A 15176-nucleotide genomic window follows, 5' to 3' on the forward strand; every position below is an offset into this window, starting at 1 on the left:
TAAATTGAGTCGCCTTGTACGCAGCACTTGATTACTTTCAACTGTCAAATATCGGCATTATAACTTGACAGATTGGTTGTAAAATACAAAACAATATTATTGAAAAATAATATATCACATTCACTCTTTCCACACATTGTATACAATTGACCTTAATTGACCTGAGCTATTTGTATGATGATTGGCCTAATAAGTAATCAAAGCAAACCAGAATCCAGCCAAGGTCATGTCAGGATGCTCAGCCATGTTTGCGGCGTATTGCGTGTATAAAATGCGTGGTGTGGTGCGTGTTGTGGTAGACTGCGGTATGCTCGTGTTGTTTCTGCTTGTAAAGAGGAACTTTTGCCATTTCTATAGTGTTATCATAAAGCTAATGACATATCTTTGTCACCGAGGTGTCGACGTAATGATGTCGATATAATTTAAACATATTCCAATATAAGCTTTACATTGTGTCGACCAATTATGTTCATTTGGCGAAATACCAAATCAAAGATAACTATATATAGGTAGGAAGTCGGAAACACGACTTTTAGTCGTACTATTGCTCAGATGTAAAACCGACAAATATCCGTTAATTTTGCAGATATCTTAAATAAAATATGACGCCAAGTGATTTCCAAAATGGGAATCACGTGTCATGTACATGTACACTCATAAAGATTAGTGAGGGATAGCACACGTGAAGTAGTGTCATACACTGTGATTTATAAAAATTCACGTTTGAAATATATTTCAGAAGGTCGCCATGTGAAGAATGAAGATGCCTGTACAGTATCTGCATAAAATATGTATTTCAACATGCATAATGCGCATAAAGCAATCATTTCTAGGTTAAATATTCATTATACGGATGTCAAAGGTCAAATGTATGTGTCAAAAGAATAAATCAAACATTACGATATGTGTAAAGTATAATAAAAACATATCCGTGAATATTACAATATTTGATACATATGACCATATATCTATATCAAAGTTGTATGTGCCCTAACTGGGCGAATCTTGTAACATATTTCTTCTTCAGTAATCTATGAAAATCATCAGGTTTCTATGAAGTGAGCTTTGCAAATCAATCAAAAGGACCAACAAGCATGTATAATGTCTTTTAAACATTTGTTACATAGTTGATGTATCATATAATTCTTTGTCAAAAACAATTGTTTTTATTTAAAATGCTTACTATAAGATGGTGCCGATGCAAGTACACACTTTTAAAAACTCTTAATACGAGTTTTTATTTCCGATCCGCATATTACCCACAGGTGTCAGATTAGGCGAATTTCGCTGTATTGATGTTTTGTCCTTTGTCTTTTGAGAAAATAAGCGAGCGTCGGTAAACCGATCTATTTATTTCGAATGTCTTTTGAAAACAAATATAAAACAATTTCAAAAGACAAACACGAGTATTATCCCTATACTACCTGCATATACATACACTTTTATAATCATTTGCAAATTGGAGCCCATTCAGCATATCAGCAAATCATTCGACGGGCTGAAATAAATAAAAGATAATAATAAGCTGGTTTCATAAATGAAACGTGTTTCAGTTTTGACGGCCAGGGACAGAACCCAGACCCTAAGATTCGACAGGTTGTTCAAAGGTACAGAGGGAAATCTAAAGCGAAATGGTCTTATACACAAGTTACATTGTGTTTCAGTTATAGTCAAGTGGCAGGCTGAATTGACTTGAAAATCGGTTATTAAGTAGGTGGTCTTTATAAAGAGGTGGTCGCTAAGACAAGTTTTACTATAATGGAGTTATCCCCTTCATATGTCTTTCCATAACAGATTTGTTTCAAAGAAAGTTAGTCACTCTTAGAATAGCATTAGAGATTAGTAAAACATATCTGCGAGAAAGAAGTGATGTGTGTATTTAACAATACGGTCATGTTCTGTGGCAAACATGATATGAATTGGCATTCATTAAATAAATTAATACATATGCATTTATTTATAAATGTGGAAAAAATATTTAACTCTTCACGATATTAACCAATAGATCGTCATTAATATTAAAATGCCTTTACAAAATCGCTGTTATATTATTTATGAGACGTGCTGCAGATGTTTAGGTATACGTTACACGGTGCGATGTCGTAATACTTATATCAAAGAAAAAAACCAACGTCTAGCAACGTGTCTGTCTGTAATTCAGGTATACAAAGTTCTAATTACTAGCAAGTGTTTAGATTTCGCCTTATTCACCATTAACCTATTCAATCTCCCGAATGTAATGAAAAATTGATAAGAATGGTAGTCTTTATTACGTATTACTGGTAATTTGACAGTGTGCAAACATTTCAACAAGCTAATGCATATTCCGCATTTGCATAGTGCATAGTTACATTTATCTGCCTTTGACGGTAGTATGGGTTGTGTTTGCAAGCGTAACGTCATACTTTCCAGAGTAAATGACGTGAGAGTTACTCACATAATAATGACGAATTTACAACAATTAATATAGAGGTGTTTTTTTCTTATAACTAAAGATATCCCGCATTTGGACATATTTTAGTAAAGATTTTGTAGAGAGACATTTAGTGCGCCATGTTGTATTCCTGGTATTACCAAACGGATCATGTCGTACGGCAGAAATAAGTGAAATTATCAAATTGGAAAACTAACTTACATTTACAGATTATGTGATGTGATGTGTAAATAAGGGTTTGAAATTAAATCGCCTTCACATATCGCTAAATAGTCGTTGTGGAATAAAAAAATGATTATTTTTCTATTTGGGGAAAATATCCGATTCCTGTATAGTTGCTGTCCTTACACTACATGTACCTTGTGATCCTGGTCACGGCACCAGTATAATAAAATGAATCTTGAAGCTGTTTTGTAAAGTTGTATAGTTGATTGTATAGTTGGTTATAGAGTGTGTTGTTCGTGGCTCATGTACATGTAGTTGTTGAGATGAAATGATGACTGAACTCTTATGTTTGTGTCAAAATTGTATTCTTTTGTACTTCATATGTTACATAGAGTCATCGTTGATATGAGACCCAAAATGGGACCACACACGAGGTGTGTGCTCCAGTCTAGCTTCTTCTCTCTCTTTAGCCCTGTCTAGCTGTCTCCGTGATATATCACTGGTCAGCTCTATTTGTAATGGTTAGTACATGTAACAAGAGAACAGGTAGGTTTACACATCAGTGTTCGGCAATGATATCCAATACCTGAAATCTACTACCCCAACAGCCCACACAATACAAGATTAATCGGTGATTATGGTATGACCAACATATGTGCAGATAACTGACCGTTTACTTGTACAATCACGAGTAGCTGTAAGTCTGACACTGGCCGAATAGCATATTTTGCGAATTCAAAATAAAACTTATAATATCATATTTAATGTACTGTTGAGTAATTTCGTAGATCGTAAGTAGATTCTTTGTAGTGTGTGTAGATGTAGAAGCGTAGATTTAGAACTCAAACGCAGACTGGTAGCTGGACGTTAGACATCAATAATTTTGTAATAGTATGTACCTGTTCTTAACACCATAATAAGCCACAGGCTGCATAGATTAAAATGACCACCGATTGGCCCCCAATTATTGTAAAATTTCTAACGTTCTAATAAAAAACATCAAATTCAGTTGGATTGATTTCTCCATTGTACTTAATGCTAGGTTTACACTATGTTCCCGGCGATCACGGTAGCCCCGTTTGCCCGAAACGTGGTGCGCCGTGGAATTTTGGCTATTTTTGTCTCTGTGTTCAAGTTGAGCTAGGTCTTGTGAAGTTTTGCCACGGTCTTTTACGGATTACGTCATGGACCGTAGATATACGGGAAAGTGCTGTTCCGAGAGGTTAAAGGTACACTACGGCTTTAGCACGGTCTATCAAGGATACCACTACGTTCTCACTAGGCCTGTTACGATCTGATGAGGTCTGCTACGTTTTACACGTTTTGATCAAGCTCCGATACGTTTTTCACGGTCCGCCAAGGCTTACTAGGGATGAAAGTCTGATACCGGGATTTTTTTGAAGCAAATGAAACAATATCTATTGCCGAAAATGTCATTTCAAACACATTTTAATTACAAATTATATTTGGTATGAATATATAAATATTATAGCCAAGTGTTTTACGCCATTTTTTTCTGTAATGGTTAATCACTTAATCTGTCTTTTGCAATAATAGCTTTTGTATAATTTGGTGGTTTTAATGTGTTTGATAATGACTATTTCTGTTTAATAATACAAATAATCCATGAAGTAGCAAATATGTACCAGGCCAGGCAATGATACTTCATCAGATATTGGTTGCAACGTAAGACCGTAATAAGACGTAACACGCCGTATCACGTCGGGCTTTCAATCGCTACAAGCCGTGATGTGCCTTGACAGAACGTATCGAAACGGTTATCATCCACCTTAGCTTGCCGTCAAAACCTTGACAAACCTTGACAAAACGGCACAAAACGTGCAGCCAATCTGCATCAACCGTGATAAAACGTGGAAAAAACGCAACAGAACGTCACAAAACTTGAAATCACCGTTAGATTCCGGGAAAACGTGCTTGCTGCCCGTTCCACCACGGACCGTCTGGAAGTTTTGTTACGGCCTCGCACGCATTGTTACGTTTTGTTACGTCAATCCCGTTTTATGACGTCCTGTGGCGTTTACCATCTATACCGTGACTGCCGTGGCAAATTTTTTGACAGTTTAAAAATCTGGCACGGCATCAACGGTAATCACGACCGCTCACGTTTGTCTATCACGTCCTTCTGCGTTGTCTCAAGTTGTCTCGCGGTCACCACGTTTTGTCCACGGTGGCCCGAAACGGGGCTGCCGTGGCCGCCGGGAACATAGTGTAAACCTAGCATAAAGCACATGTTTTTCCAACGTGAATTATCCTGTGAAAGTAAAATTGCTTTGTAATCCGAATATTAGTCGTATCCTTGCTGCAGATTTTGCCGATTTTTTTCATTATGCATAATAAGAAGACATTCAGTACAATTTGCATTAAGTATAAAATGCGGGTAGCAAGCTCATTCAGAAATTTTACTTTGACAGGAAAATTTACTTTGAAGAAATCTTAATTGAGCCCTGATCCTGCTTGTTAATGTGGTTAGACAATTTAACATTGATGATCTATCCTAAGGAAAACTCAAACTTTCAGTGGAATGGATTTACGTATTTGTCTTATTTTAAATCATGCTTCGATATGTTATTGATATAAATAATTACATTTATTTTAAGGTTTATCTATCAACAAATACTAATTATAATTAGAAGAGTTTTTATTTCATCATATTCTTATTGATATTCAAATGTAGTTACTTTCATTATCAACGATATGCAGGCTCGTGTGGATTAAATATCAAATTTTGAAATTGATTATCAAGTAAATCATTCTAGGAGAGAATAGCGGAATAGCTTTTTTATTTGTATCACTTAAGTAAAATTGATCTGAGCCTCTGCTGTCATCCCAGTATGTTAATAACAGTGGCTGAGTATAGCGATATCAGTACAATTCAATAATCCATCATGGTCTTTGACAATCCAATCAAAGCACCTCTATATAATTCTAAAAAATGCAGTTAGAATGAGTATCCGTAATTTGGCAAATCAAAATAAATGAAGCGGTAATAATAATTTACGTTTCAGTCAAAGTGGCTAGTAGTTTTTACAATGAAAATAAATATCAGTAATCAACAAATCCGATTTTAACGTAGCAACAATACGGATTTAGGTTTCAATTTTGTTTATTTTCTATCACAAGATGTATGTCATTAGCATTCATTATGATATGACATTTTTGTTAATAACATCGCTAACATTCTACTAATAGCCTAAATAATGCTTGTGATCTATTTCCTTCGTTCGACATATAGCCCCAAATGCAGTTTATTGCAATATGATCTGTTGAGTTAATCTTAATTTATCACATAATCTGCCTGATATCCTGTGATTTCGCCTGTGTAATATTTTTGAGTATGTTACTAGTGTAATATGACATGAAGCGATTTAAATTGGCTGAAAATTCATTGTGACGTCAGACAGAAACAATGAAATGACGTCAGGAAAAATGACGTGACGTCAAGATTACGATGGCGGCAGTACAAAATAGTGGTCTCTGTCTGCTGGAATTTTTGGAATACATTTTGACGTGATATTCTTTGCTTTATTTTGGTATTTGTAGATATGTGATAAAAAGTTTCTTAAATTTGTATTCATTTCATATGAGATTTTATGAAATGAGTCTAAGACGTTTTTATCTTTGCGAGCCTTGGCGAGCGAAAATTAAAATGTAAGATGTAATATCCTTAATATATCATTATTTTTTTCGACCTGGGCATTAACAACAAATGCCATATGACAATCAACTGAAGGCCATCTGAATTGGTTGTTAAAATAGCCTCCATTAGAAGAATGTACATATTAACAAGCAATATTTGTGTATATTCCCCGTTGTCGCGTTTCCCATAGTTTATTACCCTACTCATTCAAATATTAGATGCTTAAATATTCTGTTCAAACAAAGATTCTGCATAATGTTATGTCAATTCAAGAAACCATTGTTAAATTATGATTATCACAAAGGCAGAAGAGTGTAGCTGATGTCATCGTGCCTTTCAGTACCTTGCAGTACCTTACCGTATGCGATTAATGCATGATTAAATGCATAACGTTTACATTCATTATCGCAAAATTTCACACACAAAAACGCAATTGTATACTAGAACCAGTCCTATAATGGTTATGTAAAGTTCAAGGACACTTACACATGTCACTATTTCAATCGTTACGATGGGGATACGAAATAAATTTGTCATCTAGTAATTTCCTGTCTTAATGTGGTAAAATCCCCAAATAATACCTTGAAAGACGACTTTCAGTTCATTTCAAATGATTTTTTAAAATGAAATAATTTTGCCACGTCAGCAAAAAAATACAAAACATGCAGAAGCAGTCCTCTAATTATCCTCGCTGTGTGCTTCGGTACTTTGTACAGACTTAAGCGTTTCTGTTTTCAAAAACACGGCCAGCCTTTGATCTATCTGCTCTTGCGTACTAGGCACGTAATCATGCCTCAGACAAGACAAGAATTTTGTGTTCCTATGGGTTAAAATTACGTCACGTGATATTCAAGATATATTTATTAGGTTGATAGAAATAGTTTAAGGTTTGAACGTTATCGTTAGCCACAAAATGGCGGTCAAATAACGCTTCTCAACAACGGAACTCAGAGAGATGGAAACAGAACGTGTGAATGATAATGCGTATGACTACTGTCAAAAGTAAACCGAAATCGGTAATACTTATTTAAGATTATTTAAAAGAAGTGGACTTTGATAAGGTATTCGAGTCATTAAATAAGGCGAATATTGATCACGTTCGAAGTCATTTTGGTAACCATTCATACAACATTTTGAAGGTATTTCATTGACAAAATACAATGCATGATTCACAATTGAATTTGCCATCTTTACGGAAAGGTAGCTTGCACGTTTGGATTCTTTATATTACCAATATTTCAAATAATATGTATCTATTAGCTTATCAACAGACAACAACGCATGACTAAATGATCAATTTTAGTCTTGTGTTCGTAAACAATTTTCATTGTTGACTCCCATTTCCAAATCTGTTAAAGCAAATTCAGTGAAATTATGCACACACATTTTATGATCTTTTTAAGCAGGTGCCCATTTTACAGAGATTGTCTGCTAAGACTGGTCTTAATGTAGTGAAGTGGAATTATCCCAATCATATCTCTAGAACTCTAATTTCTGAAAGGCATAGTATTATTTTATTCCAATCGTCATGTGTCCGTAAACTATTTACATTTTCGACTTCCTTCTCCAAAAGTGCTGGACCAAATTCAATGATTTTTTCTGTTATGATTTTTTAACAGAAAAAATCATTTATGGCATAAGGGCAATTGTGAATTATATGACCACCGTCCCGAACAGTTGACTACAGTTTCACAAAATTGACTACAGTTTCACAAAATTTAACCCGTTAATGCGATAAAATAAAATATCCTTCATACATAGAATGGTACTATGGCCCTATACAAAATTGTTTTCTAGTCTTTGTTTCATTCTGTATCAGGATTAAAGCCCATTGGCATTTTTCCTTTAAAATTCAGTTAAAAGAAGGCCGTGTGAAGAGGATAATTCCACTACATAAAAACCAGTCGTAGCGTAAACCTCTGTATAAGGTCCACCTACCTAAACAAATCGAAAAACGTTTATGCATTAATTCAGTGAATTTGCTTCAGCAGGTTTCGAAAAGAAGTCGAATATGTAAATTGTTTACAAACACATGACGCATATTCAGTCATTTTATTCATCGTTTTTTGTCTGTTTCTCAGCATTGCATCGAAGTATTGATAGGCTAATAGATGCACATTATTTGACATATTGGTCATAGACGCAAGATATAATAAGAATCCAAAAGTGCAACGTAACGTTCCGTGCAGATGTCCAATGTGCTTCATGCAATTGTATCTTAATGAAGCACGTATTTCAAATGTTGGTGCTATATATTATCTACAGTATCATCGTATTATCTAATATAGCAAGCACGTGTTGATAAATCAAAGGTTTACCGTCCTTTACAGACAAAAACGTGTAAGTCTGTACAAAGCACTGAAACACATGTTAAGTGAAGAAATTTGTGGATGACGAATTTATTACTAATCCCCATCGTAACGATTGAAATGGTGACACATGTTAGTTTCCTTGAACTTTACATAACCCTTATAGGACTGGTTCTAGTAAAGAGTTATGTATTGTAATTTTCGTTTAATTTGAGATAATGAATGCAAGCGTTATGCATTTAATAATGCATTAGATGCATACGGTAAGGTACTGCAAGGTACTGAAAGGCACCATGACATCAGTTTAATTCGGACGTGCACGTTTTTGATAATATGAAAACAACGATGACTTCAATTGTTAGAACAATTGTGCAGAATTATTCATGTGACAGAAAATTCATACATATATTAATTGAATGAATAGGTAAATGAACTAGGAAACGGGACGATCGGGGATTATACGAAAATTTGCAAGTTACATGTAAAATGTATATAACTAATTTTTCGTTATTTTCATACTAAATCTGACTTTCTTGACCACTACGCTTGCTTTCATACCACTATGAAAAGAATACAAGAATGACATGAAAATCCGACGTCATCGTGACTTCACAATAGAAACATTGACGTTGCGTATTGATTTTGAAAAATCCTTTTAATAACCAATACAGAATTATACACTATAACGTGTTTTATTTTATTAAATTGTTAAAAACATCAATTATAAGCATTGATGTCAGTATATTTTTTTTAATTTCAACAGATTATGAAATCAATTTTGTCTGCAAACTTTTGTGAGAATCCGCTACGTGGATTCAGACAATTTGCAAACAAGTTTTTTTATACCCCGATGAAATAAAAAAAAAATACTGACATCAGTGCTTATATTTCATTGATTTGAAAAAAAAGTGTCCTCATTCTTACTCAGTTCAACGAATTAAACAGCAATCCCTATTCTCATTGTTTGTGTTTCACAGTTTTGTTTTAACTAGATGGCCAAAGGTCACGATAAGTTTCAGAATTGTACTAAATTCTGCTCTACTCAGCAAAGAGAACCGAGTATATTTCGTAATGACACTCAATACATCTAATACGAATAACAATATGACGAAATGTTATTACAATTTATATCTGTTGACATATTGATCTCAAAATAGATGTGATTTTTTAATAACATATCGAATCATATTCCAAAATACCACAAACATGTACATGCATACATTAATCCCAGTGAAAGTTTGAGTTTTACCCTTGGTTATGTCGTCAGCATTGAATTGGCTAAACATCCAAATATGATCATATTTCAGCTAATATTGATGTACAATTTGGCAAATAAATCCCATTGATTAAGAAACTTTGCGGTGATTTTCCCTAAACATCCGAATAGATTAACTATAAATCTATTATTTTTATTCATTTACGGCTATTTAGCGATATTCTATTTACCTTTATCGAGTTATCCGTAATTTACTAAGAATTATTTCAATTATCATTCCAGTAGGACATAGGTAATTTTAGGAATGTAATATGGTCGATCAAATGTCTTGTTACCACGTACTAACTTTCAATATGTCCAAAGGCGGGATCCCTTAATTTATGAGAGTATAAGAGTCTTTCTTGTGTAAATATAAAAGATCCTTTTCTCTCATAGCTCGAAGTTTTATTGCAATTTTACTACCTATGATTATCCGCCATTTTGCAGGTCGATTCACCATACATGAAAACGGCGTGATATTTTCTACCCAAATATCGTTGTTTGTATATTTTAGTAAACTCAGCCTAGTTTCTGAAAAATAAATGTTTTAATTGTACCGGGAAAATAGAAATTCTGTTGCCTCTGTGATGTCACGAGGCTTTATTGCATAGGTAGCCATGCAATTCAGCCTCACACGACATGAGTGTATTGTCTGAGGCCAGCCAGTACATTATACCGCACTGACATTTACGCTATAGATATTACCTTTCTTGTCAATATTCCATTGTATTCGTGGGTATTAATTAAGAGGATCACAAACAAAGCAATATCTAATATAACCTACTAATTAACGGTAATGATGTGACTTTATTTCACGTGTATAATTCGCAATGAAATTTTCCAAATTGGTTTTCGCTCAAGACCTGTTAACAAATTTGGAATAAACACTCGTATTATGGCCTATAGTTTCCAAACTTCATGATTTTGGACGTTTGCGAGAATAATTTTAAACACATGTCATTGATTAGAAATGTTCTTTTTTGTGTGAAGTTGTATAACAAACAGACACGTTGCTGGAGGTTAAGTGATTTTTTTCCGGATATTAGCATTACGATATCTCACCGTGGTACGTATAAGTTAACACTTATCAAAGGCTCATACGTAATATGACATTAAATTTGCATAATCATTATAATATTCCTGACAATTTATCGGTTAATATGGTGTGGAGTTTAATATTTTCATATGTATGTGATTATTTTTCCATTTAGGAATTTCAGACCGAAACGAATGCATGATAAAATTCATAGCTGATGTTACTTTAAGTTTTACTTGAAGATAGTAAACAGATCACATATATGTATATTGCAGTGCATTCTCGTTTTTTTGACTAAAATGCCTTAAAGAAAACATCTTATACTATATGTAATACACCAGCTTTGTATCAATTATGTATAGCAAAGTGCAACACCCTACAGAATATTAACCGATATATCGTCATAATTATTAAAATGTCTATACACATTAATTGTCATATAATTTATGAGCACATGATACATATTCACCTGTCTAATCTAAATTAATTCATTAATTCAAATTATTAAATAATACATCAAATTTTGAAGGTATCGAAATAGTAGAGAATAGCGAAATATCGCTATATATATATATATATGAGACACACACCATAGTCTATAAAAATAGTAGTTTCTGCTCCTACTTAGCGCTCTGCATAAAGGGAGTGAGACGACTGGTTTGTCCGTTGTCAGTTTTATGTGGGTTGTGCTTGTTTGGTGTCTTCGACGGCATCCTTCAGTGGCATAGCACTATAAAAAGACAAAATATGTACTATACAAGAAGGCACAACGCGAATATACCACATTTTCCCATAATATGAACCAAGTACTTCACATCAAAAGCATGGCAGACGGACCTTAAATGACTCTGTTTTGTTAATAGGACGTTAAGATAATAAAAAATACACCAATCACAGTAGCTTGATATGGCAACAATCGGTACCATCATGGAACCTCTTTTTTCAGGATATTAGACAATCTATCCTAACCCCTTACTCACGGTATTCCTCTCTTTTCATTTCTATATGTATTTTTCAGTGTAAATGTTCTTTATCCTTCAGTATGATTTTTTTTAAAACATTAATACATGTAATGATAATAAAAACAATCTCTCACACAGAGTAAGAATAATGATCCCTATATTTACAAATAGGAATTAAACGTAACGACATTAAGGGTTATTCTTCAATATAGATTGGAAAGAAGTTGATTTCTATTATTATATTTGTTTCTTTGATATCCACCATATTAAGATGATTAGTTAATAAGGCTATTAACTAATAGCCTACGATATTTTTGTGTGTAATGTATTCCTTACGTTAGACATATAAATCCCAATTCAGTTCATTGTGATTGATTTATTGAAGAAGTCTTTATTTTTCGCAAATAGAAATAATTTATCACTTATCATGTATCAATGAAATCATGCATGTTTGAATAATCCGTCATATTAAGAATTTTGTAAACTTGTTCCGTTAATTGACGACACCATTCTTTTATAATCAGAAATATATAAGACCGAGTGTAGCTAATGACACCGTGCCTTGCAGTGCCTTGCCGTACCTAGCCAAATGCGATTAATTCATGATTAAATGCATAAAGTTTACATTCATTATCTCAAAAATAAAAATATATAACTCTATACTAGAACCAGTCATGCAATTGTTATGTAAAATTCCAGGACACAATCGTGTATTTCTGATGCTTTGGAAACATCCTTTATTACGATGAGGATACGAAATTTCTCAGCTAGAAATTCCGAGTTTTTGATACAGTAAAGCAAATAACATTGTTTCCTCTCAGTTTATTAAAAATGTGTTTTTTTGTTTTGTTTCTGTTTTTATGCAAACTAGCAATATTTATTTAAAAGGATTGCGCACTATAAAGGAACATTATGGTTTTGCCATGTCAACGAAACCAACGGAACATCGACATTCACAAAAGCAATACATTTCCTGGAGTGGAACCGTCCTTGAATATCCTTGATGTAAAAATGTCATTACATTTACTAGCTACACCACTGACGAATGGATTTTTTCTCTATAAAAACTGGAGCAGACAAATAAAGAGTCTATGCAATAGACGATTTTTTACACGATTCAATTTTACCGCCTCCTTGTAGTCGATTCAAAATTTACCGCCTCTGCGTATATATTTGATTACTTCTAATTGCCTTATCAGCTCACATGACCACGCTTTGTTTATGAGTTTGCGCACTACTCATTTCAGCGGACAGAAAATATTTTCACGGGCGCCATTAATCTATTCTATCAACATTTCATTATTTGCACTTCCAAATACTCTTTCGACTACATATCTGTCAACGACATGTAACTATTTGGCAGTGATCATCAATTTTCGTTTCCGGGTAAGTTTGTTTACTTTTCTTCGCTTGATTAAGCTCAAAATCAGGTCACAAGGCCAAGGCCACATCTGTCATGTCTGACCCAGCTCATGTTTTGGTACTCGGCCACAGTTTTATCGCTCGTTTGGAAAAGTTTATACAGGCATCCCCATCGCGTGATAAGTTTGGCTTCTCGAACGATGTTGTTCATCTGGTTGGGATTCCGGGTGCTAATATCGCTCGTTTAGTTTCCCGTTTTCACCGTTCCGCTTCCAGTTCTTATAAGCTTGTTTGTTTGCAATGCGGCGGTAATGATCTCAGTAGGCCGAACTTTCAGCCCAACCAAGTCGTCGCTGCGATTATTGATTTCGTGCATAGTCTTCTTCGTTGTGGTGTTCAAAAAATTGCTGTGTGTCAGTTATTTCGCCGTGAACGGACGCGTCGGCATAAAGGGGATGTTCCTATTTCTGTTTACAATGCGCGGGTGGCCGAGACTAATTACTTGCTGGCTCGTAGTTTGGAGATACATTGAGTAGTATTTTGGCAACATACACGTGAGATTTGGAATGAAAACGAACTTCTGTGTTCGGATGGTGTGCATTTTCATAATATGAAGCCATATTATAGGCCAATCAAAGTTTTTGTACACAGCTTCTCGTGGCTTTGTTCGCCATTTTGGCTTACATATACGCCATATATCTGTTTAGGCAGAGGTGTAAACCCTGGGTTGCTTTGTCGTGTACCCGTTATTCTGCCTTTGTGCCCGCGTTCATCACAAAAACATTATAATTTTATTTGCCTAAGTGCCCGCGTACATTTATTAGTTGTTTTGTTTATTCTTTTTACATTAAGAGCACCAATTTGTTTCTCCTTTATTATTGGAATTTCTGATATAATTTTTCATTGAATAATAACAGTTCTTTGACTATATATATATATATAGAGATAATGTTACTTACAATTACAATTATTTATTTTAGGTTACAAGTTCGTAGTTACATTATTAATTTCAATGTTTGTTTACTTTGTTCTTAATAACTGGGACTTACTCTAGAATTATCAAAGTTCAAGTCTACAAAAGCTTCGTTATTTTACACACAATTTTGATTTAATTTTAACTAAGGAATTCTTGTGAACTTCATTATTGCTGGCCACACTTATTTAATTCAGATACACCATAATGCCTCCTAAGCGTCGAGCTGCCCTGCAAAACCAATATGTCAATGCTACAGTTCCAAAACGGAGTCGAATCAACCAGATGCCAGCCTCTACAGCAACATCAGCTTCTAGGGCCGAGACTACTATTCCTGTCTCCAGTTCACCAGAGGTCACGATGGCCTCCTCACAATTACAGGGCCTCATCAGAGAAGCCTTTGAAGCCGGGATGCAGGAGGCTCGTGCACACATTCATCCCCCTGCTCAGCCCATAGATGTGCCTGTGCCCGATGCCTCTGCTGTTCAAACAGCAGCAACACCAACAACAGTCGAGTTAACCACAACCCAACCCAGCACCCAGTTTACTGCAACAACTGTGACTGCCAACATGTCAAGTGCCCCATCCACAACAATGGCCATTGGTGAGGGCATTTTTCCAGCCAACTCTCTCGCATTTCAGGATGACGTAGAGACAGATACTGACAGTTCGAGGCATTTCGTGTCTCAATCTTTACCTTTACATTTGATGGTTTCTGACATTGTTCGATAAAAGATTTTGGAAAATAAATTTGTGGATATGAGCACATTAACTGATAAAGAAACTGATGGGAACATGACTATGGTCATCAACACCAATGATGACAAACCGTCCTTTCAGCTAGTCAGGAAATCTGGTCCACCAAAAACTCTATCAATATATGAATGGACAAATAATTTCAATATATTTATTGTTGTGTTTTGTAGCATAGATGCTAACAAAGAGGTTTTTCCCCAACTGCTTAAATACATGTCAATGGTCCGTCATCTGGCAGCAAAACATGCAGACTGGCGATATTATGA

At 34.7% G+C, this 15176-nt stretch overlaps 1 protein-coding gene across 1 annotated transcript; it reads left to right on the top strand.

Annotated features, from left to right (window-relative positions):
• Positions 1-13074: 13074 nt before the first annotated feature.
• On the top strand, positions 13075-14886 carry LOC138310099 (uncharacterized). The gene is made up of 2 exons (XM_069251232.1): positions 13075-13205; positions 14352-14886. The coding sequence occupies exon 2, from the start codon at positions 14362-14364 to the stop codon at positions 14884-14886; it is 525 nt and encodes a 174-aa protein (XP_069107333.1). The 5' UTR covers positions 13075-13205; positions 14352-14361.
• Positions 14887-15176: the final 290 nt, after the last annotated feature.

This window comes from Argopecten irradians, chromosome 16, assembly GCF_041381155.1.
Source record: "Argopecten irradians isolate NY chromosome 16, Ai_NY, whole genome shotgun sequence".
Classification (NCBI taxonomy): Eukaryota; Metazoa; Mollusca; class Bivalvia; order Pectinida; family Pectinidae; genus Argopecten; species Argopecten irradians.